The sequence below is a fragment of the Elgaria multicarinata genome, chromosome 21 (assembly GCF_023053635.1).
Source record: "Elgaria multicarinata webbii isolate HBS135686 ecotype San Diego chromosome 21, rElgMul1.1.pri, whole genome shotgun sequence".
NCBI lineage: Eukaryota > Metazoa > Chordata > Lepidosauria > Squamata > Anguidae > Elgaria > Elgaria multicarinata.
Window position 1 is genome coordinate 8505899 of NC_086191.1, and position 24913 is coordinate 8530811.

Genomic DNA, 24913 nt, shown 5'->3' on the forward strand with positions numbered 1-24913 from the left:
GTATCACACGCAATCTATGCACGCCAGTTGCTGGGGAACATGGGTGGGAGGGTGCTATTGCACCCGTGTGCTGCTTGTGGGTTCCTGGTCGACAGCTGGTTGGCCACTGTGTGGACAGAATGTGGGACAAGATGGACCCTTGGTCTGACCCAGCAGGGCTCTTCTCATGTGCTTAAAAGCAGATTCTAAGCGTCCTGTCATGGTAGCAGCTCTGGAAGTAGAAGAGCTGAGTGGCATTTAGTCCCAGGCGCCAAGCCGAGCAGAGAGAGCCGTGCTGGCCCATCCCTGCCCTTAGATGCAGCCCAGTGGGGCAGCTGCAGAGACAGTCCCTGACTGAAGGTACGTAGGAAGCTGTTTATACTGAGACAGACCACTGGTCCATTTAGCCCATGTTGTCAACACGGACTGGCAGCAGAGGCCCTCCAGGGTTTTAGGCAGGATTCTTTCCTTAACCCTACCTGGAGAAGCCAGGGATTGAGCCTTCTGCAGGCAAAACAGGTGCTCAACCACTGAGTTATGGCCTTACTGTCTCGCCTCTCCTCTCCTCCCTCCGGGACATGTTGTGCAAAACAAGGGTGGGCAGATGTCCCGATGTTGTGGCTTTGAACACCTCAGAAGCCTTAGCTAGCATGGCCAATGGTCAGGAAGGCTGGGATGCAACGTCTAAACATCTGGAGATCTACTTCCTGGCCACCCCTGGTCTGGAAAGGCAAGTAGTCAGCTTCTATGCTTCTTCATTCATAAGAACATCAGAAGTGCCCTGTTGGATCAGACCAAGGGTCCATCTAGTCCAGCACTCTGTTCACACCGTGGCCAACCAGCCGTTGACAAGCAGGACATGGTGCAACAGCACCCTCCCACCCATGTTCCCCAGCAACTAGGGCACACAGGCTTCCTGCCTCAAAAACTGGAGGTAGCACACAACCATCAGGGCTAGTAGCCATGGATAGCCTTCGCCTCCAGGAATTTGACTTGTGACACACTTCCCAGAAATACTGCTCCAGGAGACACGGCCTGAGAATCCGCCAGTCTGGGCCTTGAGCACCCTTTCCTCAAACATGTGAGAAATGCAACTGAACGCTCAAGCGACGACTGGGTCATGTTTGACAACTCCAAGTCGGCTTGCACGACTGAGAGGACAGCCTGAAAGAAGTTTTAGCAGCCGCTGCAAATGTTTCCAAGGAGAAGAGAAGCCTGCTGAGCCAACCCCAAACAAGTTTGTTTATTTATTATTTATTTAGAATATTTATATACCGCTCCTCATTGAAAAAATTTCGGAGCGGTGTAGAAGGTAAAATGAAAATAAAAACAGAATAAAACAGTTAAAACAAAATTTTAAAAGAAGCAAAAATCAGAAATCCAAGGCTGCATGTTAAAGAAAGGCTTCTTGGAATAAAGATGTTTTCAGGAGGCACCGAAAAGAGTACAAGGTTGGAGCCTGCCTGACCTCCAGAGGCAGGGAATTCCACAGGAGGGGGGCCACCACGCTGAAGGCTCTTCCCCTGGTGGATTCCAATCGGAGGATGGATCTAGGTGGAACCACCAGGAGCAGGCCCTCGGATGACCTCAGTGACCGGGCAGGTGGGTAAGGGAGAAGGCGCTCTCTCAGTTATCCTGGTCCCAAGTGGTTTAGGGCTTTGTACACAAGTACAAGAACCGTAAACCTGGCCCGGTAGCGAATAGGCAGCCAGTGCAGTTCCCTCAGCAGAGGAGTTACATGCTGGAAAGGGGCAGCTCCAGACAAGAGCCGAGCTGCAGCGTTCTGCACTAGCTCCAGCTTCCGGAGCAGCTTCAAGGGCAGCCCCACATAGAGCGTGTTGCAGTAATCCAATCTTGAGGTTACCAATGCCTGTACCACCGTGGTCAAGCTATCCCTGTCCAGGAGAGGCCGTAGTTGGTAGTTGAGACACTGGGAAACCAAAATACAACACCCTGATTGACGTTATGCTTAACTACAGAGAGAGATGGTGGTCCAGCAACGGATGCAGGCCATGGAAACCGAGGGATTTTGAACATGCGCGGGTCGATAGGTTTGTTTAGGGGAGCCCTCATTCTGCACATCAGACAGACACACCAGTTTGTATACCAGATGGTGGAGAATCCAATCAGGAGGGTGCTACTACACTCACGTCCTGCTTGTGAGCTTCCCAGAGGCATCTGGCTGGCCACTGTGCACAGGGCAGTGATCAAACACATCTCTTCTAATGTCCACACATCCTTGCAGACTGCACGGCACTTCTGCACAGCTGCCAAAGTTCCCCAACTGTGAGGGCCAGGATGGAAGCTATTATTATATTTATTTGTATCCCGCCTTTTGCCCAATACTGGGCCTCAAGGTGGCCTTACAAAATTTAAAACACATCCATTTTAAAACCTGGAGGTGGGGGGGAAATACAAGATTAAAACATTCAACTTTTAAAACACATGTCAATTTTACAACTCCTTAACATAGATGGAGGACCAGATTATTCTCCAAAGGCCTGCTAGAACAAAGAAGTTTTAGCCTGCTTCCAAAAGCCCATCAAGGAGGGAGCCAGCCTAGCTTCCCTGGGAAGAGAGTTCCAGAGCACTGGAGCAGCCACCAAAAAGGCCCTCTCCCATGTTCCCACCAAGCGCGCCTGTGAAGATGGTGGGACTGAAAGAAGGGCCTCTCCAGAAGATCTCAAAGCACGGGCAGGCTCATAAGGGAGGATACGGTCTTTCAGATAACCTGGACCCAAGCCATATAGGGCTTTATAGATCATAACCAGCACTCTGAATTACTATGCAGGGGCTATAATGTCCACATGGAAGGAGGTGCATTGCAAACCCACAATGCCGTGCAACCATGTCAACTTTCCAAATTCTTTCCCCAAAGTTACTAAACCCGTTAAAAATAGCACCATTAGGCCACATGCCCACACATAGCCAATCCGAGGCACCACCGTCAGTGCAAAGGGAAAACTTTACCAAAACCGGACAGCTTCTTATTCCGTACCAGATCGCAAGTGATCTTTAAGTAGGAGAATTCCCCATGCGGAACAGTTTCAAGCCCGAGCTCAGGCACACGTTCACCAGGCAGCCTCAGAGAAGTCGCAGTGCTGCGGCCTCATCCTTCCAAGCTCTAAAATGGGAATCGCGTCCTCCTATCTCACCCAGAAGCAGCAAGAGAACGGCTCGGGGTTGATGATCCGTGATCACAAGCCTGGACACTCTGCGAAACAGCCACGCTGCCTTCGCCAGAGAGCCAACGACGACATTTTGTCCCCCCTCAAACGTGTCCAAGCGCCACCATGGCCTGCCAGCATGGCCCCAAGTTGTCAAAGCACCGGGGGGGGGGGGTGCATTGAAAGCACCATTAGGAGTGGTGAGGACAAGTGCAAACTTTCCAGGTCACCTCTGCAGCTCTGAGGCCTAGGAAGACGGACCCCGCTTGACGCTGATAAGGTAAAGGCCCCCCCTTTTTTTATAATACCCCTTGCTGTCTGCTATACACCGCTTGCGCCCTCCAATTCCCCCCCTCCACCCGACTGCCCCCCTTTGACCTTCCCTCTCACCTACCTCCTCTAACTCATCCTTGGCATCCAAGCTGGTGTAGATCAGCAATTTCCCTCCTCCACCTCCACCTCCTCCACCACCTGCTGTAGCTGCTGCCGCTGCCGCTGCTGTGCCCCCTTTCCCCTTCTGCATCTCCATAGCAGGTGGGGTGGGCCAGACACCCCCTTATCCCCCTCTCCGCAACACACCCCTTGCCAAAGCAGGAGTCGCGGGGAGGGGGGTGAGATGAATGGGGAAGCCCCACACTCACCCCCCCTTGGGCTTTCCTCAATTGCCTATGGGGGGAGCGTGGAGAAATAAATGTGGGGGCAGCTGAGGTGGGAGCCACACTCTCTAAGCCCCCCACACTATATACACACACCCTGCTCTTGCCTTGCGTGCAAAATGTGCCCACGCCTCACCCTCTTTAAGGGGAGCACTTTGGGGGAGGGGGAAACTTAAGTCTTCCCCCCAAACTATTGGGTGGGGGGGGTAAGGGGGCAAAACCTCTTCAGCTCCAATTTGGGGTGGGGGGTTGGGGTGACTGTGCTTAACCAATGGAGTCCAGGGCAGGGGGGTCAGACTTGGGTGGGATTATGAGGGCAGAGAGGGGGTCTGTGTGGGGCTGGGGGGGGGCTCTCTCCTAATGCTAAGGGGCGGGGCGTAGGGAGTGGGGGCTCCTGGGGCGGGGCTTCTGCCTCTAGGGGCGGGGCTTGGGGCAGCTAAGGTGGAGGAGGGGCGACTCTCTTTGTAGGCGTGTCTCTCTTTTCACCCCCTTCAGGGACAAATAAAGGGGCAGGGGGCATGTAGGACAGGGGGGGGCTCTGCGCCGGTGGGGGGTAGGGAGGGGGAGCGCGCGCCTCCTCGCCCCCCACCACCGAGCCGCACAGGACCGGAAGTCAGGGCTATGGGACGAGCGAGTGTGCGTGGGGGAACGAGGAGGAGGAAGAAGCACCACCGGAAGGAGCCGCCTCTTCTCCCCCCGCCGCCCTATCAGAGCCCGGGCAGGCCGGTGAGTGGCAGGCGCCGTCCCAGCGGACCAATGATTGGGAGCTCGGACCGGGGAGGAGGCCGGAGTCCAACCACAGACGTACGAAAGTGGAAGACTGACACGACCACGTGGCTGGGAAGCGGCTTCCGGGTTGGGCGCGTGCTTTTCGCGCGTGGCGATTGGTCGACGCCCACTCTCACGAGGGCGGAAGTGAGAGCGGCCCCCTGTAGCCTAGCTGTGATTGGTCGGCAGCGGCACGTGGTTCAACCCCCCCCAATCTGCTCCAAAAAAAAAAAAAGTGCAAGCTAAGAACTTGAACCTCTTTCTAATCCAAGTCTTGTTTTTATTTGTATTATGTAATTTTTTAACTTTTTAAAAATGCTCCTTCCATTGCATTATGGAACCCATGGTGTCTGGATTTGCTTTCCTTTCCCCCCTCCTCCTCCTCCTCCTCCCTCCCAATCCCCTTTCCTTTTGTGTCATGTCTTTTACATTGTGAGCCCGTGGGCAGGGACTGTCAAGAAATACTTTTGTAAGCCGCCCGTGAGAGCCTTTTTGGGCTGAATGGCGGCATAAAAATGCTTAAATAAATAAATAAAAATAAATATTGCAGATTGGATGGGAAGGATGTGGCTGAGAGAGGGGGGCTTACGACAGCCCTGCAATGTAGTCCCCAGTTGCTGATACTGCAATCCAAGGTGGGGCTGAGAAGGTGCTTTGCTACAACCCTGCATTGCAGTCCTGTGTGATTCTATCCACATTGCAAGCTGGCATGAGATGTTGTGGTGGGGGCTGGAGGGGGGAGAGAAGCTTACAACAGCCCTGCAATGTAGTCCCCACAATTGCACTTAGAGGTAAGGCTGAAGGAGTGCTTTAACGTAAGGACATAGAATCATAGAATAGCAGAGTTGGAAGGGGTCTTTAAGGCCATCGAGTCCAACCCCCTGCTCAATCAAAATGAACCCGGAAGCGACTCTGCAGTTTGTTTCATTTTAAGTCTATGGAGAGGCCGATTAACCAAACACCCACGTGGCTCAGGCGCTCTTGGGAGCTCTGCCTCTGTCGCGCATGCGCTCTCCGCATCTTGAGGGTGGCTTTTTTGCATGCCCTCAACTTCTTCCCACCCGCTCAGTGGACGCCCATCTCCCAACCTTCCTCTAGGAAGCGGCTAGGGGGGCGGGTGACCCTATGGAAAGGAGGACAGGGCTTCTGTATCTTTAACAGTTGTATAGAAAAGGGAATTTCAGGAGGAGTCATTTGTACGCATGCAGCACCTGGTGAAATGCCCTCTTCATCACAACAGTTAAAGCTGCAGGAGCCCTGCCCTCTTTTGTATCTGGTCACACTAGGCAGGGCTCCTGCAGCTTTAGCTGTTGTGATGAAGAGGGCATTTCACCAGGTGCTGCATGCGTACAAATGATACCTGCTGAAATTCCTTTTTCAATACAACTGTTGAAGATACAAGAGCCCTGTCCTCTGTTCCATATGGCCACCCTACATAAGCCCCACAGAATTCAGTGAAGATTACTACGGAGTAAGAGTTGTTCAAGAGAACTGCTTTAAACTTGGCCTGGTCTTTTCTTTCTGTCATGTAAACCGCTGTCCACCTTCATAGCTGAAGTACAAATAACAGCCCTCGAGGGAGGCTGTTTTTAACAAGAAAAATACCTCACACTTATGAGCACTTAAGTGTTGTACGAATTGTGTGTTTATAATACACAACTGCCCTTTGAGTGGTACATGAATCTAACCACTGATATTGTTGCAGTACTAGAAATTAAAATATCTGGAGTACCAGAAATGGAATTCGCTTCCACAAGATGTAGTGATGGCCACCAATTTCATAGAATCATAGAAAAGCAGAGTTGGAAGGGGCCTACAAGGCCATCAAGTCCAACCCCCTGCTCAATGCAGGAATCCACCCTAAAGCATCCCTGACAGATGGCTGTCCAGCTGCCTCTTGGATGGCTTTAAGAGGGGGTTGGACCAATTCTTGGAGAAGGCTATCAGTAGCTACTGGTCCTCATCGCTGCATGCTACCTCCAGTATCAGAGGCAGTGTGGCTATGTACACCAGTGGCTGGGGAACATGGGTGGAATGTTGTTGTTGCACTCCTGTGAGTTTCCCGTGGGCAGCTGGTGGTTGACCACTGTGTGATCAGCGTGCTGGGCTAGATGGACCCTTGGTCTGATCCAGAATGGCTCTCATGGCTTTATGTTCATTTCCCCTTCTGCTCCGTAGTTCTAAAGATGAGGATATCACACAACGCATCAGGATTGCCAAAAATAATAAAAAATAAACACTTGCCTGGTCTCTTGTGGCAAACTGAGTTGCCGCTGTGTGACCAGGAAGAGAAATGGCTCCCCCAGTATTTGTTTTCTTGGCCACTCTGTACCATGGGAATAAACAGGAATGGGACAAGCAATGGAAGCTGTTATAAGAGCAAGTAAAAAAGAGGAGGGAGATGAAAGAAACTGACAATTGGGGATAGAATACAAGTTCGACGCGAAAGGAGAAGGGGAAAAGAAATGACATGAGATGAGGAGGCATGTGGGGCGAAGGAAGAAAAAAGTACGAAATGAAGTATTCTCTGTATCAGCAAATTCTGCCTTAAATGGGAAGGCTGAGTAATGATAGCTCCAGAGCCAATATCTGTAATTCACTCCAGGAAAGGTGAACTATGGAACTCGCTGCTACAAGAAAATAGCAATTCAGCAATTTCCAAATAAGGATTAGGTATCGATACAAAATTATACCAGTAATTGCCAGTTGATATGCCAAACTCCGTGTCTGTTTGCAACCATTTTGTGACTGTCTCCAACCCTGCACTACTGTTTTGTGACTGGTAGGCCTCTGACACTTTCAACTGAAATAAATAAATAAATAAATAAATAAATAAACAAACTCTCCCAAGAGGGTCCCAAGGATAGAAAGTTTGAGAACCCGTACCAAAGGCCAAGAGGTCGAAGAATGATCCACAACCTTCTTCAATCTGCCCTCAGAGTAGGATTGGAACCACTGGGTAGGATTGGAGCCTACACTGTGCTGCTTTCGTCGCCAGCTGAAGACCTTTTTATTCTCTCAATATTTTAACACTTAATTTTAACTTAAATTTAAATCTTACTGTTTTAACTTTGTATTTTAATCGTATATCAATTTTGCTGCGTGGTTTTACCCTGGTTGTGCTTTTTATGCTGTATTTTGTAATTGTGCTTTTAACCTGTTGGTTGTTTTATTGTGGTTTTAATTCTTGTGAACCGCCCAGAGCGCTTCGGCTATTGGGCGGTATAAAAATGTAATAAATAAATAAATAAATAAATCCTAATCCTATTCCCTTCCAGCAATCCAAGGGGCGTACTCCACGTGGTTAATGGCGACCAAAACTCATTCCGACCCAAAATCCAGATCAGAAGCAAGAGATCTAGGAAATTGACACCATCCAGGGAATCTCTGGAGTTATAAGACTTCAACCCTATGGATTTACCTGGCTACATCCCATTGAACACTGTGGGACTTATTTCTGGGCAAACACGGGTAGGATTGGACTGAAAAATATTTTGGTGGGTTGCAAATAAATCCGTACATGAACACTGAAATGCCATGCAATGCCGGACATTTCACACACACACTGTCGCTTCCGCAGTATATTCTGACTTTGTCAATACCACATTGAAGGACAGGTAATGTTTTTCTCGGAAATCTTTACGAAAAGAACTATGATGTTTCAATTGACAGAGGACGGGCTATTTCAGAAGACACGAACCACACAGCAAAGCGCCTTCAGTAACGGACAATAGCAGAGAGGCTAGGATTGGCAGCGCAATCCTAGATGCCTATGCAGAAGCCCCCTTGAATTGAGTGGGACTCACACCTTCAGGTGAGAGGGATGTTACCAGCCTGCACTATTTTAATTTGCAAAGGCTGTGCGCTACATGAGGCCTTGGGCTGACTTGGCAATAAGCCCTGTTGAACTTAATGAGAAGACGTGTCTAGGATTTGCACTGTGTTTCTGCAGATGCATTCACCCAGTAACTCAAGATTTCTTATCTCCAGGAGTGGAGCTGAGCTCCGGAGAATGACAGTGCTAGCAACTCACACGAAGAAGGCATCTCTGGAAGGCAAAAAATATATGTTTTACCAGGGATGTGGACCAGAAAACTGGAACTTGAGTCCATTTGAGCAGATGCAAGTTTCTATCAAGTGAGCCCCTTTTATTTCTTGCAAAGGAAGAATTTGAAAAGCAAAGGCATCGTCCGTAGTTGGAAAATATGTGCATTTTTACCGAAGCAGACACTCATAACCTAATTTGGCAAGAAATGGCTTTATAGTTTTGACATCGTCAGCCTTTTTCATGCGGTTTTCATGTATTTCATCTTTCAAGGATTCTGTATCCACCTTGCGGCTTCTCTCAAGCAGCCAAGACCAACATTCCCCCCAACATTAAATAAATAAAAAGGTAAGAAATGATCAAAACCCTTGAAGGAAATCATTTCTAGGGAGAAACAGACGAGATTCGGAAAGTGGCAGGGTGTTCTAATTAGTAATACGCCGGAGGGCTTCTTCTTTAGAAAGCGAAACTGTTTAAAAATGAAAATTCAAGGCAGCCCAATCATACACAGACCGTTCCTGTTTTCCTTTTCAAGTTGCTGGTGGAGTCTGCAACCCCACTTGTGATTCATCCTTCTGAGGTATCAAGCGTTCTTTCCGAGTACGAAGGGAAATACATTTCATGTGTGATGCTAAGTAATACGATTGTGATGTGGCTCAAAGGAAATGAAAGACCAATCTGCTAATTACCCTTTCTCCGAGCATCCGGCTTTGGGGAACTAACAGGCAGGAGATTAAAAGAACGAAAATGTCACTCCCAGCACACAATTCAACCACTGACATTAAATAAGTGAGGTTGTTGGAGTAGCAGAACACTTCGGGCCAAAGCAGATGTGATGAAGGGGATCTGAGATTGGACCACCTGACATTTTCTCTCTCTTTTTGGACTTTAAAGCAACACCAAGGAAAATTAGGAACGTGGTTGCAGCATAACAATAGCTCAGTATTGCTTGCAGAGTTTGTTGGGTGATCTATTTTTATTTTTATTACTAGAACCTCACAATCCACCAACTAACGCCAGATGCAACAGACACTTTGTACTAAGGAAAAGGCTGCGTCTGAGCACATTCTGAGCCGAGGGATTCGTTTTCGGTACCGGAACTGAGCTGAGCTCACAGAGGAAACGCAGCGGGAGTACACGGAAGAAAAAGCCAACATAGGAAGATGATTCAGACCCTTGATCCATCTAGCCTGGTATTGTCGGCACTGACTGAATGCGTCTCTCCAGAGTTCGGGGCAAGATTCCCCCCCCCCCCAGCCTACGGTGACCCTATGAAAAGGAGGGCAGGGCTCCTGTATCTTTAACAGTGGCATAGAAAAGTGAATTTCAGCAGGTGTCACCTGGTGGAATTCCCTCTTCATCACAGCAGTGAAAGCTGCAGGAGCCCTGCCCTCTTGACCAGATACAAAAGAGGTCACACTCGGCTCCTGCGGCTTTAACTGTTGTGAATTTTATTTATTTATTTATTTTATTACATTTCTATACCGCCCAATAGCCAGAGCTCTCTGGGCAGTTCACAAAAATTAAAAACATTCAAAGTATAAAACAACAGTATAAAACCATAATATAAAATACCATATAAAAGCTCAACCAGATAAAAACAGCAGCAATGCAAAATTACGAATTTAAAACACCAAGTTAAAATTTATTTATAGACTGTTAAAATGCTGGGACAATAAAAAGGTCTTCACCTGGCGTCTAAAAGCATATAATGTAGGTGCCAAGCGAACCTCCTTAGGGAGCTCATTCCACAGCCGGGGTGCCACAGCAGAGAAGGCCCTCCTCCTGGTAGCCACCTGCCTCACTTCCTTTGGCAGGGGCTCAAGGAGAAGGACCCCTGAGGATGACCTTAGGGTCCGGGCAGGTACATACGGGAGGAGGCGTTCCTTCAGATAACCTGGCCCCAAGCCGTTTAGGGCTTTAAATGTTAATACCAGCACTTTGAATCAGGCCCGGACCTGGACTGGCAGCCAATGAAGTTGTAAAAGGACTGGCGTGATGTGGTCTCCTCGGCCAGTCCCTGTTAGTAAACGGGCTGCCCTGTTTTGTACCAGTTGAAGTTTCCGGACCGTTTTCAAAGGCAGCCCCACGTATTACTGCATTGCAGTAATCCAAATGAGAGGTTATCAGAGCATGGATCACTGTAGCTAGGCTATCACTGTCCAGATAAGAGCGCAGTTGGTATATCAGCCTAAGCTGATAAAAGGTGCTCTTTGCCACAGTTCACCTGTGCCTCAAGTGACAGTTCTGGATCCAAGAGCACCCCCAAACTACGGACCCGATCCTTTAGGGGGAGTGCAACCACCTTTGCAAGGTGCTGCATGCCTACAAAGGACACCTGCTGAAATTCCCATTTTTTAATACAACTGTTGAAGATACAGCGGCCCACGCTCTCTTTCCGAATTAAGACCTGGAACACTTCACTCGTATCCCTGAAAACCGTTTATTTTTTTAGTGGTAAAGCAGCAGTTTCTGCAGCCGAAACTCTCCTCACGGCCTGAGTTCGATCCCAGCGGAAGCTGGTTTCAGGCAGCCGGCTCGGGTCGACTCAGCCTTCCATCCTCCCGAGGTCGGTAAAATGAGTACCCAGTTAGCTGGGGGAAAGGGAAACACGGCCGGGGAAGGCAACGGCGAACCACCCCACTATAAGGCCTGCCAAGAAAACGTCAGCGAAAGCTGGCGTCCCTCCAAGAGTCAGGAATGACTCAGTGCTTGCACGAGAGGTTCCTTCCTTTTTTCCTTCCTAGTAATAAAACCTACCCACCCAGCGAGGAGTCCAGCTCCTGTGATTCTAACTGGAAGGAGGAAAACGCATACAAGCAGGCAGTCTCGCAGTACCAGGGCTTACAGTGGCCTTGAATTATTTCATGTATTCATTCTGCCATGCCCCCCCCCCAAGCCCCGGTTTGGAAATGACAAGCTAAGAGGACGGATGGAGCTATGAGCAGAAAAATGGTAGCTATCGAGGTTGCGAAAGGAATGAAATGACAATGCATGTTTGCGTTCAGAAACGGGCTTGAAGGTGGCAGCTTTTGTTTCATTCAACAGCAGGCCCTGGGTGGCCCAATTGAGTTTGGGATTGAAGCATGCGGCAGTGGTTGTCCTGATAAAAATCCCGCCCCCAAAGGTATTTGCTACAGGATGGGAAGTGATGCTGTTTGTGCCACAGACCGCTCCGCTCTTAATACTCCTTCACTCTCTCTCTCTCTCTCACTCACACACGCGCGCACAGGCCTTTTCAGCCACAGATCAATGCCGAAGCCTCCTGGGACAGGCGAGGTAGCAAAAAAGTGCCTTCGAGCATGGACAGAGAGCCACTCCCTCAACAGCGAAGTCATCGCAGCCAGACCGTACGTACACGGGGATGAAGAGCTTCTAAAGCTACGCCGGGCGTCGCACCCGGAATGCAGCGAAGGTCGAGGGCGACACGTTCATTTTATTACAAAAGCTACAGCTTTCCGGAACAAAATAACAGATCCTGAGGTCCACTCCCAGACTTTGAGGGACAAAGAGGAAGTGGTCCGGAGCACATTTAATCGGGAAGGCCAGGGCTGAGCCCTTTCGACCACGAAGGGGCCCAACAACTTCTGGTTGTTGCGTGACCCAGAGAAAACTGCCGCGGAAGAACGCCGCCACGGCTACGCTTCGCCCCAGGCCACCTGCACGCTGCCCGGTCTTTGGAGTGCAGTGTTTGACCCAGGCCAGACCCATGCTCAAAAAGGCCCACAGTGGGGCCGTGGGAATAGGAGTCCTGGGGGCTCAGTCCGGGATACCCCCTGATTCCCAGGCCGAGGGTTCCCTAAAGGGAGTCTTTGGTCCTTCTGCCTTCAGGAAAGCAAGAGGACAGGGCCTCCCTCGCGTCCTGGAAGAACACTGCTACTCATCAACCCCGGGTGCTGCTGACACGTTCCCCTAAGAGCCAATATGTCCGGAGCTTGCCTTTGCCCTGCAGGGTGGAGAGAGAGAGAGAGAGAGAGACTGTTAAAACACCAGACAGAGTATTTATTGAGCATATCTTCGAGTACTTTTGCCCTGCTCCTCAGCCAAAAAGGCTCCCAGAGCGGCTTAATCAATGAAAGATGACAGTCCCTGTCCCACAGTTTTACAATTTAAAAGACACGACACGCAAGGAAAAAGGAATAGGGTGGAAAAGGGGAGGGGGGGGAGGTTAAGACTTAAAGCAGGGCTTGTGGAATGGCTTTTCCCCAACCTGGTGCCCTCCAGAGGTTTTGGACTACAACTCCCAACATGCCTGACCATTGGTGGTACTGGCTGGGGCTAACAGAAGTTGAAATCCACAACATCTGGAGGGGCCCAGGTTGGGGAAGGCTGCCGGAGGTGAAACTCCCCTCCTTCCTGAGTGTGCTGAATTTCCTTTTAAAGCCGCCTAAACCAGCACAGGCACCTCGTCTTTGGGGGGTGGGGGGTGGGGGTTACGGATCCCCTCCCTCTTTCCTACCAACACTTCCCCCCCTCCCTCTTACCTTCATCTCCACATCCCCACGGAGTTCCAGGTCGAAGCACCCAAACTCCTCCAGGATGGATTTGGTGGCTGCCGACAGGTGGATCTTCAGAGCTGGAGGATCCAGACAGGCATTAGCACATTTGGATTATTTATTACGTTTTGTTTAAAGCATTTCAACCCTGCTTTTTAGTCCCAAAGGCCCCCAAAGCGGCTTTCCAAGGACCAGTTGTAAGACCAGCCCTCAACCTGACACTCTAAAGCAGCTTTCTCCAACTTGGAACCATCTAGGTGTTTGGGCCTACATCTCTCATCAGCCTCAGCTGGCACAGCCAATGGGAGGGATGATGGGAGTTGTGATCCAAAACATCTGGAGGGTACCAGGTTGCAGGAAGACCTAGCACTCAAGGAGTGGGTCCTTGTGTAGGAACTCAAAAGCAGCAGCGTTTCTAGGGGTTTCGTGTAGGGAATACAGCGCCCTCAAGATGTTTGGGACTTTGTTGTTTATTCGTTCAGTCGCTTCCGACTCTTCGTGACTTCATGGACCAGCCCACGCCAGAGCTTTCTGTCGGCTGTTGCCACCCCTAGCTCCCCCAAGGTCAAGTCTGTCACCTCCAGAAGTTTGGGACTACAGCACCCATAATCCCTGACCCTTGGCCATGCTGGCTGGGGCTGACGGGAGTCGTAGTTCAAAACATCCATGAGCACTGAGCTGCCCACCCCTGGCGTCGGCCGTTCCGTTTTGTCCCCCTGCGCGCCCGCCAAACTTCAAGCACCCATTTTGCGGGGGACGCCCCAGTCCACACACTGGCCTTTCCCTTGTCAACACCCTGCCTTGCAAACCACCCGCTCACCTTCCCCGTTGGACTCCATGCGCGAGGCCGTGTTGACCGTGTCCCCAAAGAGGCAGTAACGCGGCATCTTCAGGCCCACAACGCCTGCGCAGACCGGACCTTGGGAGTGGAATGGGCGAGAAAGATAGGTGAAGGTGCACGGCCAGGCACTTCTCAGCTCCTACCTCCTGGCCCTGACCGCCAGGACCAGGTCCTCTCTGCTGCAGAAACCACTGCATACAGACGTGACAATAAAAATGGATTTTTTCTCCCTCCCAGCTTTGTAACAAAAATGACGGACGTACACAGAAGCAAATCAAGTGCTGGCTCAGTGCCAGTTGGCTGGTTCAGGCAAAATGCTGAACCACGGTCTGCATTATTTAGACTCCGATTTGTGTCCCAGACATACAAGCAAACCGTGGCTTGTACATTTCCCCTCTTCTCCTGTCTTCCCTGAGAATCCCTGGGGCTCATTCCAAATAGCAGGCTCCCAGAGAGAGGAAGCATCCCAAGATATAGGAACACAGGAAACTGCCTTATGCCCTTGGTCCATCTAGCCCAGTATTGCTGACACTGACTGGCAGCAGGGTGTCAGGCAGGAGTTTTTCCAGCCCTGCCTGGAGATGCCGGGTATTGAACTCGGGATCACAAATTGTTGGGACGGACGCAACACCACATACAGTTTGTTCAAACCGTGGTCTGCAAAGCGGATTGGAACCGTCGCTTCCGATCCTGGTTGGCCGGCTGCTCGCAAGCCTTGGTTTGCCAATTCATAGAATCATAGAATAGCAGAGTTGGAAGGGGCCTACAAGGCCATCGAGTCCAACCCCCTGCTCAATGCAGGAATCCACCCTAAAGCATCCCTGACAGATGCTTGTCCAGCTGCCTCTTGAAGGCCTCTGGTGTGGGAGAGCCCACAACCTCCCTAGGTCAGTGATTCCATTGTCGTACTGCTCTAACAGACAGGAAGTTTTTCCTGATGTCCAGCTGGAATCTGGCTTCCTTTAACTTGAGCCCTTTATTCCGTGTCCTGCACTCTGGGAGGATCGAGAAGAGATCCTGGCCCTCCTCTGTGTGACAACTTTTGAAGTCTTTGAAGAGTGCTATCATGTCTCCCCTCCATCTTCTCTTCTCCAGGCTAAACATGCCCAGTTCTTCCAGTCTCTCTTCATAGGGCTTTGTTTCTAGACCCCTGATCCTCCTGGTTGCCCTCCTCTGAACTCCCTCCAGCTTGTCTGCGTCCTTCTTGAGTTGTGGAGCCCAGAACTGAACGCAATACTCTAGATGAGGCCTAACCAGGGCCGAATAGAGAGGAACCTCTATTCGTGGCATTGGTTCAAACAAAACAATAAACCACGATTCGGTTTACAGCTAAACCACGTCAGTGCTGAACCCACGCGGCCTGTTGTGTCTCGCGTGGCTCTACGGGCACCTCTTTTTTCTTCCTGGCATGCACCCGGCCCCTGTTTCTCACCGCTGTGGAGCCCTATCCGCAGTTTGAGCTGCTGCTCGGGCCGGTGGCGGATCTTGAAGTTGCGCACGGCCTCGAGAAGCGCCAGCGACATGCGGGACACCTCGCGGGCGTGCAGTCGGCCGTTGCGGACTGGCAGGCCCGACACCACCATGTAGGCATCGCCAATGGTCTCCACCTGGACGTGGGTGATGCAGAGAGGCGGTCACGGCAGGTTGGCTGCTGAACCCCCCCATGCACAGGCTGAACGCCCCTCTCCCGTGGAGTCCACCGTCACGGGCTCGTCCCTCTCCATCCCCCGCCCACTCCAGCTGACCAGGCCGAGAACCGCTCACCTTGTAGACGTCGAAGTTATCAATAATGGCGTCAAAGCAGGTGTACAAGTCATTGAGCAAAGCCACCACCTGAGAAAGTAAAAAAAAAAAAGAGGTAGGATCTTATCGATATACAGAGCTGAGTCGGGGATTGCCCCGGAGGCCGAAGCAAAAAGAGGTAGGATCTTATCGATATACAGAGCTGAGTCGGGGATTGCCCCGGAGGCCGAAGCAAAGGCTCTGCTAAGGAACTATAAGGCTTTCTTTAAAAACTCGCAGCCGGGGAGAGAAGGTAAAATGTTAAGGCTTCTAACAGCTCCGTGCAACATGTACATGGTTCCCTAACCTGGGACGTTTTGGCCTTCAATACCCATCAGCCCAGACGGCACGGCCAATGGTCAGGAATGCTGGGTGTTGTCGTCCAAAACATCTGGCAGGCACCAGATGTTGCAGGAAGGCTGGTCCAATCTTATTATTTATTTATTTATTTATTTATTACATTTTTATACCACCCAATAGCTGAAGCTCTCTGGGCGGTTCACAAAAATTAAAACCATAATAAAACCACCAACAGGTTAAAAGCACAAAGGCAAAATACAGTATCAAAAGCACAAGCAGGATAAAAACCACGCAGCAAAACTGATATAAGATTAAAATACAGAGTTAAAACAGTAAGATTTAAATTTGTTAAAATTAAGTGTTAAAATACTGAGAGAATAAAAAGGTCTTCAGCTGGTGACGGAAAGAAAACAATGTAGGTGCCAAGCGAACCTCTCTGGGGAGCTCGTTCCACAACCTGGGTGCCACAGCAGAGAAGGCCCTGCTCATGGTAGCCACTTGCCTCACTTTCTTTGGCAGGGGCTCACAGAGAAGGACCCCTCTGGATGATCTTAAGGTCCAGGCAGGCACATATGGGAGGAGGCGTTCCTTCAAATAACCTGGCCCCAAGCCGTTTAGGGCTTTAAATGTCAATACCAGCACTTTGAATTGGGCCGGACCTGGACTGGCAGCCAATGAAGTTGTAAAAGGACTGGCATAATGTGATCTCGCCAGCCAGTCCCTGTTAGTCCCCATTCCCTGTCTCTTTCTGCTCTTTTCTCCGTCCTTTATTCCTTACTGTGGTGCATAGGTTCGAAGGCCTGGCTAAGCATTTTATGCGCCATCCCATCATGACCCTTCCCCTATGGTTCAAACCACCTGGACCGCCCCTGCGTCGGCTGCCCCCGTTACCTGCGTGAGAGAAGTGATAAATTAACATGGTTAAATGTTCTACAGACGGGTTTCTCCTGTTGATGCTTGTATATTTTGACTTTTAATCTCTCAATTTTAGCTCTATTTTTCTGTTGTTGTTTTTAACTGTGTTTTATTGTGGGTTTGTTCTGACATGCTGGCTGTTTGCCGTAATAAACTTGATTGACTGCGCGACAGGCTCGTTGCCCTGGTGACCGGCGTCTGCCAGCCCTTGTTTGTTCTGGACACCTGCCCCCATTGCCCTGGTTACTTCTGAAAACTAACCACGGTCGTCCCGGTTACCTGAATCATCGCCGCACCTCTTACGGGCGCGTTTCGGTAGCCTTTCGTTACCCGCTCGACTCCATCCCTGCACAACCAAGGGCTGAACCTGGAGCCCAAAAAACGCAGCAAGCTGGAGGGCGTACTCTAACGACCAGGCACGGCCAGGCGCCAAGGCTTAGCCAATGTCGCGTTTCTCAGAACACTCCTGCTTTCGATGGGAGGCAAATGTCGAGGCTTGCTAAGTAATCGACAAAGCTTTTATTAAGCAACAAACGTCTCTTCTACCTGAAGAGAGTCTCACCTCTTGGAAACGTCCCCCTAGCCATAACTATGAAAACTAAGCAAGACAATTGTCTGCTCAAGAAGAATAGGAAGCCACTTCCCAAACGCCCGTAACTTCAGAGCACCTGGTGCGGAGGCAGGTTCTACCGTAATCGAAAAGACTTTCTCACACCTTCCTTCCGCCCCGTGCGTTTGAGCTTCCGGCGGACCCTAGCATCAGCTAGCTTCTCAGGACGCTCACCCCCAGAAGAAACCTCACTTCCCACTGAGTGTGTAGGATTTGGCCTTGAGGAGATAAGCTCTGGAGAGGGCTGACTCCCACCTGGGGAATCGCCTGTGAGAGCTTCCTCCCCCACTGGTACAGGCTGGCTGGTGTCTGGCGCTGCGTCTTCTAGTTCTGAATCTGATTCTGATTGATTACCTGAAACATCTTCTCCCAAAACAGGGGCAATAGGGTTAGACATGACAGCCAGTCCAGAGGCTTCATATTGCCGTCCAATCGCAGAGCCTTTGACGCGCCTAGGCTTCTGCGTCTCAGATAGATCGGGTCCTGGATTCAAGACCAGGAGAGGCTAATTGTCGCTCACATTACTTCCTCTTGCCTTCGGCGTCTGGTTGGGCTGCCTACCCCCTCATCCCAATTACCTGCATGGGGGTGCTCTCCGCCGACAGCGCAGTGAACCCCACAATGTCGCTGAAGTAGATGGTGACGCTGTCGAAGGCCTCCGCCTCCACCGTCTCCCCGCGCTTCAGTTGCTCCGCCACCGAGCTGTACAGGAAGGCAAGCAGCGCGCCTCAGCACATTTACACGTAATGAGAGCAAATTTAAGGTGAAGTCAGGCACGGACATGATTTTGGCCATAAGGCCCACCATGGAGGTGCGGGCACTGCAGAGCCAACATACAGTGGGCCATCTTTGGAGGAATGGGCCCAGGGGAGGGTTGGGTTGAGGAGAGAACCCTGCCTCTGGAGAGGAAGGTGCCATTTAGCAGACGCGGCAAATGCCTGTCAATAGAAAAGAACATCGGAACATCCGGGGACATTTTTCTCCGTCGCTAAAAATACTGGAACCTCATGGGGTCTTCCCATGAAGCTGATGGGTGGGAGATCCAGGACAATTAAAAGGAAGGACTTCTTCACACAGCACAGAGTCAAACTGATGGAACTCACTACCACAAGATGTAGTGATGGCCACCCATTTGGATGGCTTTAAAAGGGGGCCGGATAAATTCGTGGAAGCAAAGGCTATCCATGGCTACTAGCCCTGACGGTTGTGTGCTCTCTCCAGGATCAGAGGCAGTAAGCCTGTGTGCACCAGTTGCTGGGGAACATGGGTGGGAGGGTGCTGTTGCGCCATGTCCTGCTTGTGGGTTTGTGGTCAACAGTTGCTTGGCCACTGTGTGAACAGAGTGCTGGACTAGTTGGACCCTTGGTCTGATCCAGCAGGGCTCTTCTGATGTTCGGAAGCTGCCGTATACTGAGTCAGACGCTTGCTCCATTTAGCTCAGTATTGTCGACACTGACTGGCAGCAATGGCCTTTTCCCGAAACATAAAGATCCTAGTCCTCATTGTTCTAAATATACAGCTGACTTTAAATAGGAACACCAGAAGCTGGCTTATACTGAGTCAGACCCTCGCTCCATCCAGCCAACACTGACTGGCAACAACAGCTCTCGAGGATTTCGGGGGGGGGGAAGGATTCCTTTCCTTGCCCTACCTGGAGCAGCCGGGGGTCGAACCTGGGAGCTTCTGCATGGAAGCAGGGTCTCCTCTCTCCCACTGAGCTATGGTCCCTCCACCCTGAGGAGGGGGCTAGACTCACTGGGGCAGGATCTGGTAGAGCAGGGCCTCTGCTTTGCGCTTCTCCTCCAGGTAGGCCTGCGTCCGCTCCTCCACCAGCTCCTCCAGGTTGTTGGCGTACTGCTCCATGCGCGACAGCAACGTGTCCAAGAGGTTGCAGCTGTTCCCCCTGTTGGGCAGACATTCCACAGGTGACGCAGCCCAAGGCTCCAGCCAGCCAACCAGAGAGGCCGTGCAGGCTCCTCTCCGTGGATTTTCCAGCTTGCATTGGAAAACTAACGCAAACCCAAGTTTCTAGCCCCTCCACTGCAGCTCTAAGGAAAAGGGCGGAGAGGGATTTTATCCAGTTGCTCTGTGAGAGCCACCCCGGTCTTCCCAACTTCCAGTTTTCTGGCCAAGGGGCGCAAAGCTGCCAGAAATGACTGACAAGCGACAGGCCCTTGGTGGGTTTTTTTTTAAGTATTAAAATAAAAATCAATCATTGTTATTCAATACAGTCCATTAAGTTTAATCACTACCTGTATACAGAGTCCGACAATTCTGTAATTCCACACACCCCCACTCCTAGTGTATCCTTAATCCCCCTCCCCACAATATTTCTGCCTAAAGCCTGAAAGCCTGCTCTGCTCTTCCCCGCTCCCCATCGCGGGAGAACGCCGAACGGCGCCCCACCGCTCATTTAAGCCAGCTTTAAAGACTAGCCTCTTCTGGCAGGCCTTGTTGTTGCTTATTCGTTCAGTCGCTTCCGACTCTTCGTGACTTCATGGACCAGCCCACGCCAGAGCTTTCTGTCGGCCGTCGCCACCCCCAGCTCCCCCAAGGTCAAGTCTGCCACCTCCAGAATATCCTCCATCCATCTTGCCCTTGGTCAGCCCCTCTTCCTTTTGCCTTCCACTTTCCCTAGCATCAGCCTCTTCTCCAGGGTGTCCTGTCTTCTCATTATGTGGCCAAAGTACTTCAGTTTTGCCTTTAATATCATTCCCTCAAGTGAGCAGTCTGGCTTGATTTCCTGGAGTCTGGCCTGGTTTGATCTTCTTGCAGTCCAAGGCACTCTCAGAATTTTCCTCCAACACCACAGTTCAAAAGCATCTCTTTTCTTTCGCTCAGCTTTCCTTATGGTCCAGCTCTCGCAGCCATAGGTTACTACGGGGAATACCATTGCTTTAACTATGCGGACCTTTGTTGTCAGTGTGGTGTCTCTGCTCCTAACTATTTTATCGAGATTTGTCATTGCTCTCCTCCCAAGAAGTAAACGTCTTCTGATTTCCTGGCTGCAGTCAGCGTCTGCAGTAATCTTTGCGCCCAGAATTTTTTTTATTATTATTATTATTTAAGGATTTTTATGCCGCCATTCAGCCAAAAAAGGCTCTCATGGCGGCTTACAAAAGTATTTCTTGACAGTCCCTGCCCACAGGCTTACAATCTAAAAGACATGACACAAAAGGAAAGGGGATTGGGAGGGAGGAGGAGGAGGGGGGAAAGGAAAGCAAACTCAGGCACTACAATCTTAGTTGGAAAGTTCAGCAGTTACAGTTGACAGCAGGAGGGAGGGGGCTCTCAGCTGGAGCTGGACCCAGGCACGGTGGAGAGGTGCCTGGCTGCTGCTTCCTCCCTCACTGGTGGCCTCTGCAAATACAAACTCTGTCACTGCCTCCACGTTTTCTCCCTCTATTTGCCAGTTATCAATCAAGCTGGTTCCCATAATCTTGGTTTTTTTGAGGTTTAACTGCAACCCAGCTTTTGCACTTTCTTCTTTCACCTTCGTCATAAGGCTCCTCAGCTCCTCCTCGCTTTCAGCCATCAAAGTGGTGTCATGTACCAGATGAATTTTAAACCTAAGCATTTTAAGATGTCCTGATGGTTACTTTGATATTGTATTGCTCTCATATGCTCTTTTAATTAATTCTATGTATTTGATTAGTATTGTTGTACTAATGTTGATCCCCGTCTCGATCCAAAGGGAGAGGTGGGTAAGAAATTATTATTATTATTATTATTATTATTATTATTATTATTATTATTATTATTATTTTCAAAAGGTGCCCACACAGCAGGTAGTCAAGGAGGAAATTTGAGGCAGGGCACGCACCTGTTGAACTTCCGCAGCATGCCTTTGATGTGCTGGAAGTCGGGGCGCTCCTGAGGGTCTTCAGCCCAGCACCTCTGCATGAGAAGCACGACTTCCTCGAGGCTGGAAGGCAAGTTCACCGAGGGGCGGAAAGGAGGGTGCTCGGCGCTCTTCACGCGCTCGATGATCTCTGAAAGCAGCGAGGGAGGCGGGGAGAGAGAGATTGACCAAGAGGAGATTGATACAGCAGGGAAAAGGGTAAGAGGAAGCTCACCGCTGCTGTACCCTGAAGGGAAGCAGTGCAGAAACGCCGAAGAAGCAAAGCTGGTCTGGATCTGGCCAGTGTCCCATCGGTATGGATCGCGACCTGGAGGGGAGCTACACAGCGTACTGAAGGCGCAAGCAAACGCCTTCAATACTGTTATACTGTTACTTTTACCCTACCCTGCGCCTGTTTACCCTACCCAGTGCCTGTTTGCATTCTCTTCCCCTCCTTATCGCTCTACTATGATTTTAGTAGAATGTAAGCCTATGCGGCAGGGTCTTGCTATTTACTGTTTTACGCTGTACAGCACCACGTACATAGATGGTGCTATATAAATAAATAAATAAATAAATAAATAAATAATAATAAAAGCGCGTGTGTAGATCCAGCCCTGGAAGAGGCGGAGGAAGAGGCGGAGGAGGAGGCGTCCTTGCCACCGCTGCCCACCTCCCCGCCGGCCTCCTGATCAGCCCGGAGGACATGCTGGGGCTGGGGCTGGCCTGGGCAGGGAAGGAGGAGCCTGGTCCGTGGCGGGAGGGGGTCTCGCCCCCCACCCCCGTGGCTGGGACGAGGCCGGCGGGGAGGTGGGTGGCAGAGGCGGCAAGGACGCAGCCGGATTCCCCAGCCGCCTCCTCCTCCTCCTCCGCCTCTTCCTCCGCCTCTTCCAGCAGGATCTACACATGTGCTTTCGGGTCGCACTGAAGGTGCGTGCGTGCGCCTTCAGTACGCTGTGTAGATGCCCTCCAGGGCCGGATTTACGTACAAGCAAAATAAGCTCCAGCTTAGGGCCTCACATTACGAGGGGCCTCGCGTTAGAAAGGAAGGGAGGGAAACGTTTACAACGTTGCCAGGAGGAAACCATAAGCATCCTACAAAATGAAGCCCTCTTCAGAATCGTGTTCTGTGTTTGACAAACTCCTAAATAAAGGACGTGCACCCCTATAACTTGCATTTTTAGTACCTCTATTACACGACTATCGAATTCCGTTTAGTTGCACAGCCCATGTTTTGCTTTATTATTATTATTATTTGTTGAAGAGGGAAGGGCCTCACTCGTGTTAGAGCTTAGGGCCACGGCGAGTCTAAATCCGGCCCTGATCGTGACGGTGTGTTAGGCAAAACGGCCCTCCGTTTACAGGCTTGGGGGTCGTGAATGAGAGGAGGCTAAATGGGCTTTTCCGGCTCACACCCCCCCCCAGCCCCAGCTCTCACCCTTGGGGCTCAGGTCCGTTCCTTCCACGTAAAAGACGCCGTTCCGCAGAGCGATCTCTTGCAGGATGATCCCAAAGCTGTAGGTGTCGCCTTTCTGGGTGCCCGGTGGGGAGGAGGGTGCCCTCACGCGCAGGAGCTCGGGGGCCGTCCACAGTTTCTCTAGGGGAAGCGGGAGAGCGGATTCAGGCTGTGCCGAAATAGCGCAGATCTGGCAAGCAAGGGCGTGACAGGGGGGAAAAAGCCGAGGGACCAGGGGGTACCTAAGAATCATATAGAATAGCAGAGTTGGAAGGGGACTACAAGGCCATCAAGTCCAACCCCCTGCTCAATGCAGGAATCCACCTAGAGCATCCCTGACAGATGGTTGTCCAGCTGCCTCTTGAAGGCCTCTAGGGTGGGAGAGCCCACAACCTCCCTAGGTAACTGATTCCATTGTCGTACTGCTCTAACAGTCAGGAAGTTTTTCCTGCTGTCCAGCCGGAATCTGGCTTCCTTTAACTTGAACCCATTATTCCGTGTCCGTCAGGAGGATCCCTGACGGTTGGCTCTTGAAGGCCTCTAGCGTGGGAGAGCCCACCACCTCCCTAGGTCATGGGTTCCATTGTCGTACTGCTCTAACCATTGGGACGTTTTTCCTGATGTTTTATCGTACTGCTCTAACCGTCAGGAAGTTTTCCCTGATGTCCAGCCAGAATCTGGCTTCCTGTCACTTGAGCTCCTGAAGTGACAGTTTGACAACTTGACCCGGGCTCACTACTGAGCTATTACGAACTCAGGAGTTTACTGCTGCTCAGCTGCACAACCTATCGTTTTGGGAGGGACTGTCAGCTGCTACCATCTTGGCCTGCAGAATGACTAAAACTGTGCCACGGTAGGTATGGGGAACGCCAAGGCTGCAGTCCTTCAGGCGACAGAGTCAGGGCAGTCCTCAGCATCAGCTACTCCTCCTCCCTCCCCCGCCTCCCCAGCCAGCCAGCCGCCCGCGGCACATCTCTCACTGGCAAACAGCGCGTGCGAGTCGTCCGTCTCGGGCGCCTGGCGGAACGTCTCCAGCCCGTAGTCTGTGATCTTCAGTACAAAGCGGCTGTCCACCACGCAGTTGGAGGACTTCAGGTTGCCGTGGTGGCTGATCACGCTGTTGTGGAGGAACAGCATCCCCTGGTCGGAGGAGAGGGAGAATATTGGGGGTTAAAAAAGAGAAAGAGGTCGAAGAGCCGGGGCTAGGCTAGGGGAAAGGGTTCCAGTGGAAGAGAGCCACCTGACTCTCCAAGCCAATCAGGACACGCCAAGCCCTATAAAACCCTTGCAGCCAAGCAGTCTCATCAGGATGGCAACAAGAGAGGGGGCTTTTTTTGTGGTGGCCCCCCAATTGTTGAACGATCTCCCTGACGAGGCCCGCCTGTCGCCGACATTGTTATCTTTTCGGCACCAGGTCAAAACGTTTCTCTTCCCCCAGGCATTTAGCAATATGTAACGAGCCTGGGTTTGTTTTAGCATGTTTTTGTGATTTAAATTTTTTGTATATTGCTTTTAAGTGTTTTTCTCTTGTTGCCCAGAGAGCCTCAGCTATGGGGTGGTATACAATTGTAATAAATCATCATCATCATCATTTTAGCTGGAGCATTCCCGCAGACGGTGACCCAGCCTGCCTTTGGCCTTGAATCCGTGCCTGTCCCTCCCATCATCATCATCATCATCATTATTATTATTATTATTATTATTATTATTATTATTATTATTATATTTGTATCCCGCCTTTTGCCCAATGCTGGGCCTCAAGACGGCCTTACAAAGTTTAAAATATACATGGGAGGGGGGAACAAAACCATAAACATTTAAAATACACAACAAAATTATAAGACATTAACATAGATGGAGGGCCAGATTATTCTCCAAAGGCCTGCTGGAACAAAAAAGTTTTAGCCTGCTTCCGAAAGCCCATCAAGGAGGGAGCCAGCCTAGCTTCCCCGGGAAGAGAGTTCCAGAGCACCGGAGCAGCCACCGAGAAGGCCCTCTCCCATGTTCCCACAAAGAGCGCCTGTGAAGATGGTGGGACTGAGAGAAGGGCCTCTCCA

At 50.8% G+C, this 24913-nt stretch overlaps 2 protein-coding genes across 4 annotated transcripts in view; both read right to left on the bottom strand.

The window, feature by feature from the left end:
• Positions 1 to 4353, bottom strand: part of INTS3 (integrator complex subunit 3) — a 102460-nt gene extending 98107 nt beyond the window's left edge. The window contains exon 1 of the mRNA XM_063146024.1: positions 3541 to 4353. Within this exon, the coding sequence (XP_063002094.1) occupies positions 3541 to 3675 (135 nt within the window). The 5' untranslated portion in view covers positions 3676 to 4353. The remainder of the gene's footprint in view (positions 1 to 3540) is intronic.
• Positions 4354 to 11713: 7360 nt separating this feature from the next.
• NPR1 (natriuretic peptide receptor 1) overlaps positions 11714 to 24913 on the bottom strand; it is a 60329-nt gene continuing 47129 nt past the window's right edge. The window contains exons 13-22 of one of the 3 annotated variants that reach the window (XM_063146021.1): positions 23837 to 23996; positions 22839 to 22997; positions 21383 to 21551; positions 19316 to 19462; positions 18138 to 18261; positions 15717 to 15785; positions 15385 to 15559; positions 13932 to 14030; positions 13100 to 13191; positions 11718 to 12561 (exon numbers count right to left, since the gene is read on the bottom strand). In XM_063146021.1, coding sequence (XP_063002091.1) covers positions 12499 to 12561; positions 13100 to 13191; positions 13932 to 14030; positions 15385 to 15559; positions 15717 to 15785; positions 18138 to 18261; positions 19316 to 19462; positions 21383 to 21551; positions 22839 to 22997; positions 23837 to 23996 — 1257 coding nt within the window. In that variant the 3' untranslated portion in view covers positions 11718 to 12498. Of the gene's footprint in view, positions 12562 to 13099; positions 13192 to 13931; positions 14031 to 15384; positions 15560 to 15716; positions 15786 to 18137; positions 18262 to 19315; positions 19463 to 21382; positions 21552 to 22838; positions 22998 to 23836; positions 23997 to 24913 lie in introns of all 3 variants that reach the window. The other 2 variants (XM_063146023.1, XM_063146022.1) reach the window with 2 other exon arrangements.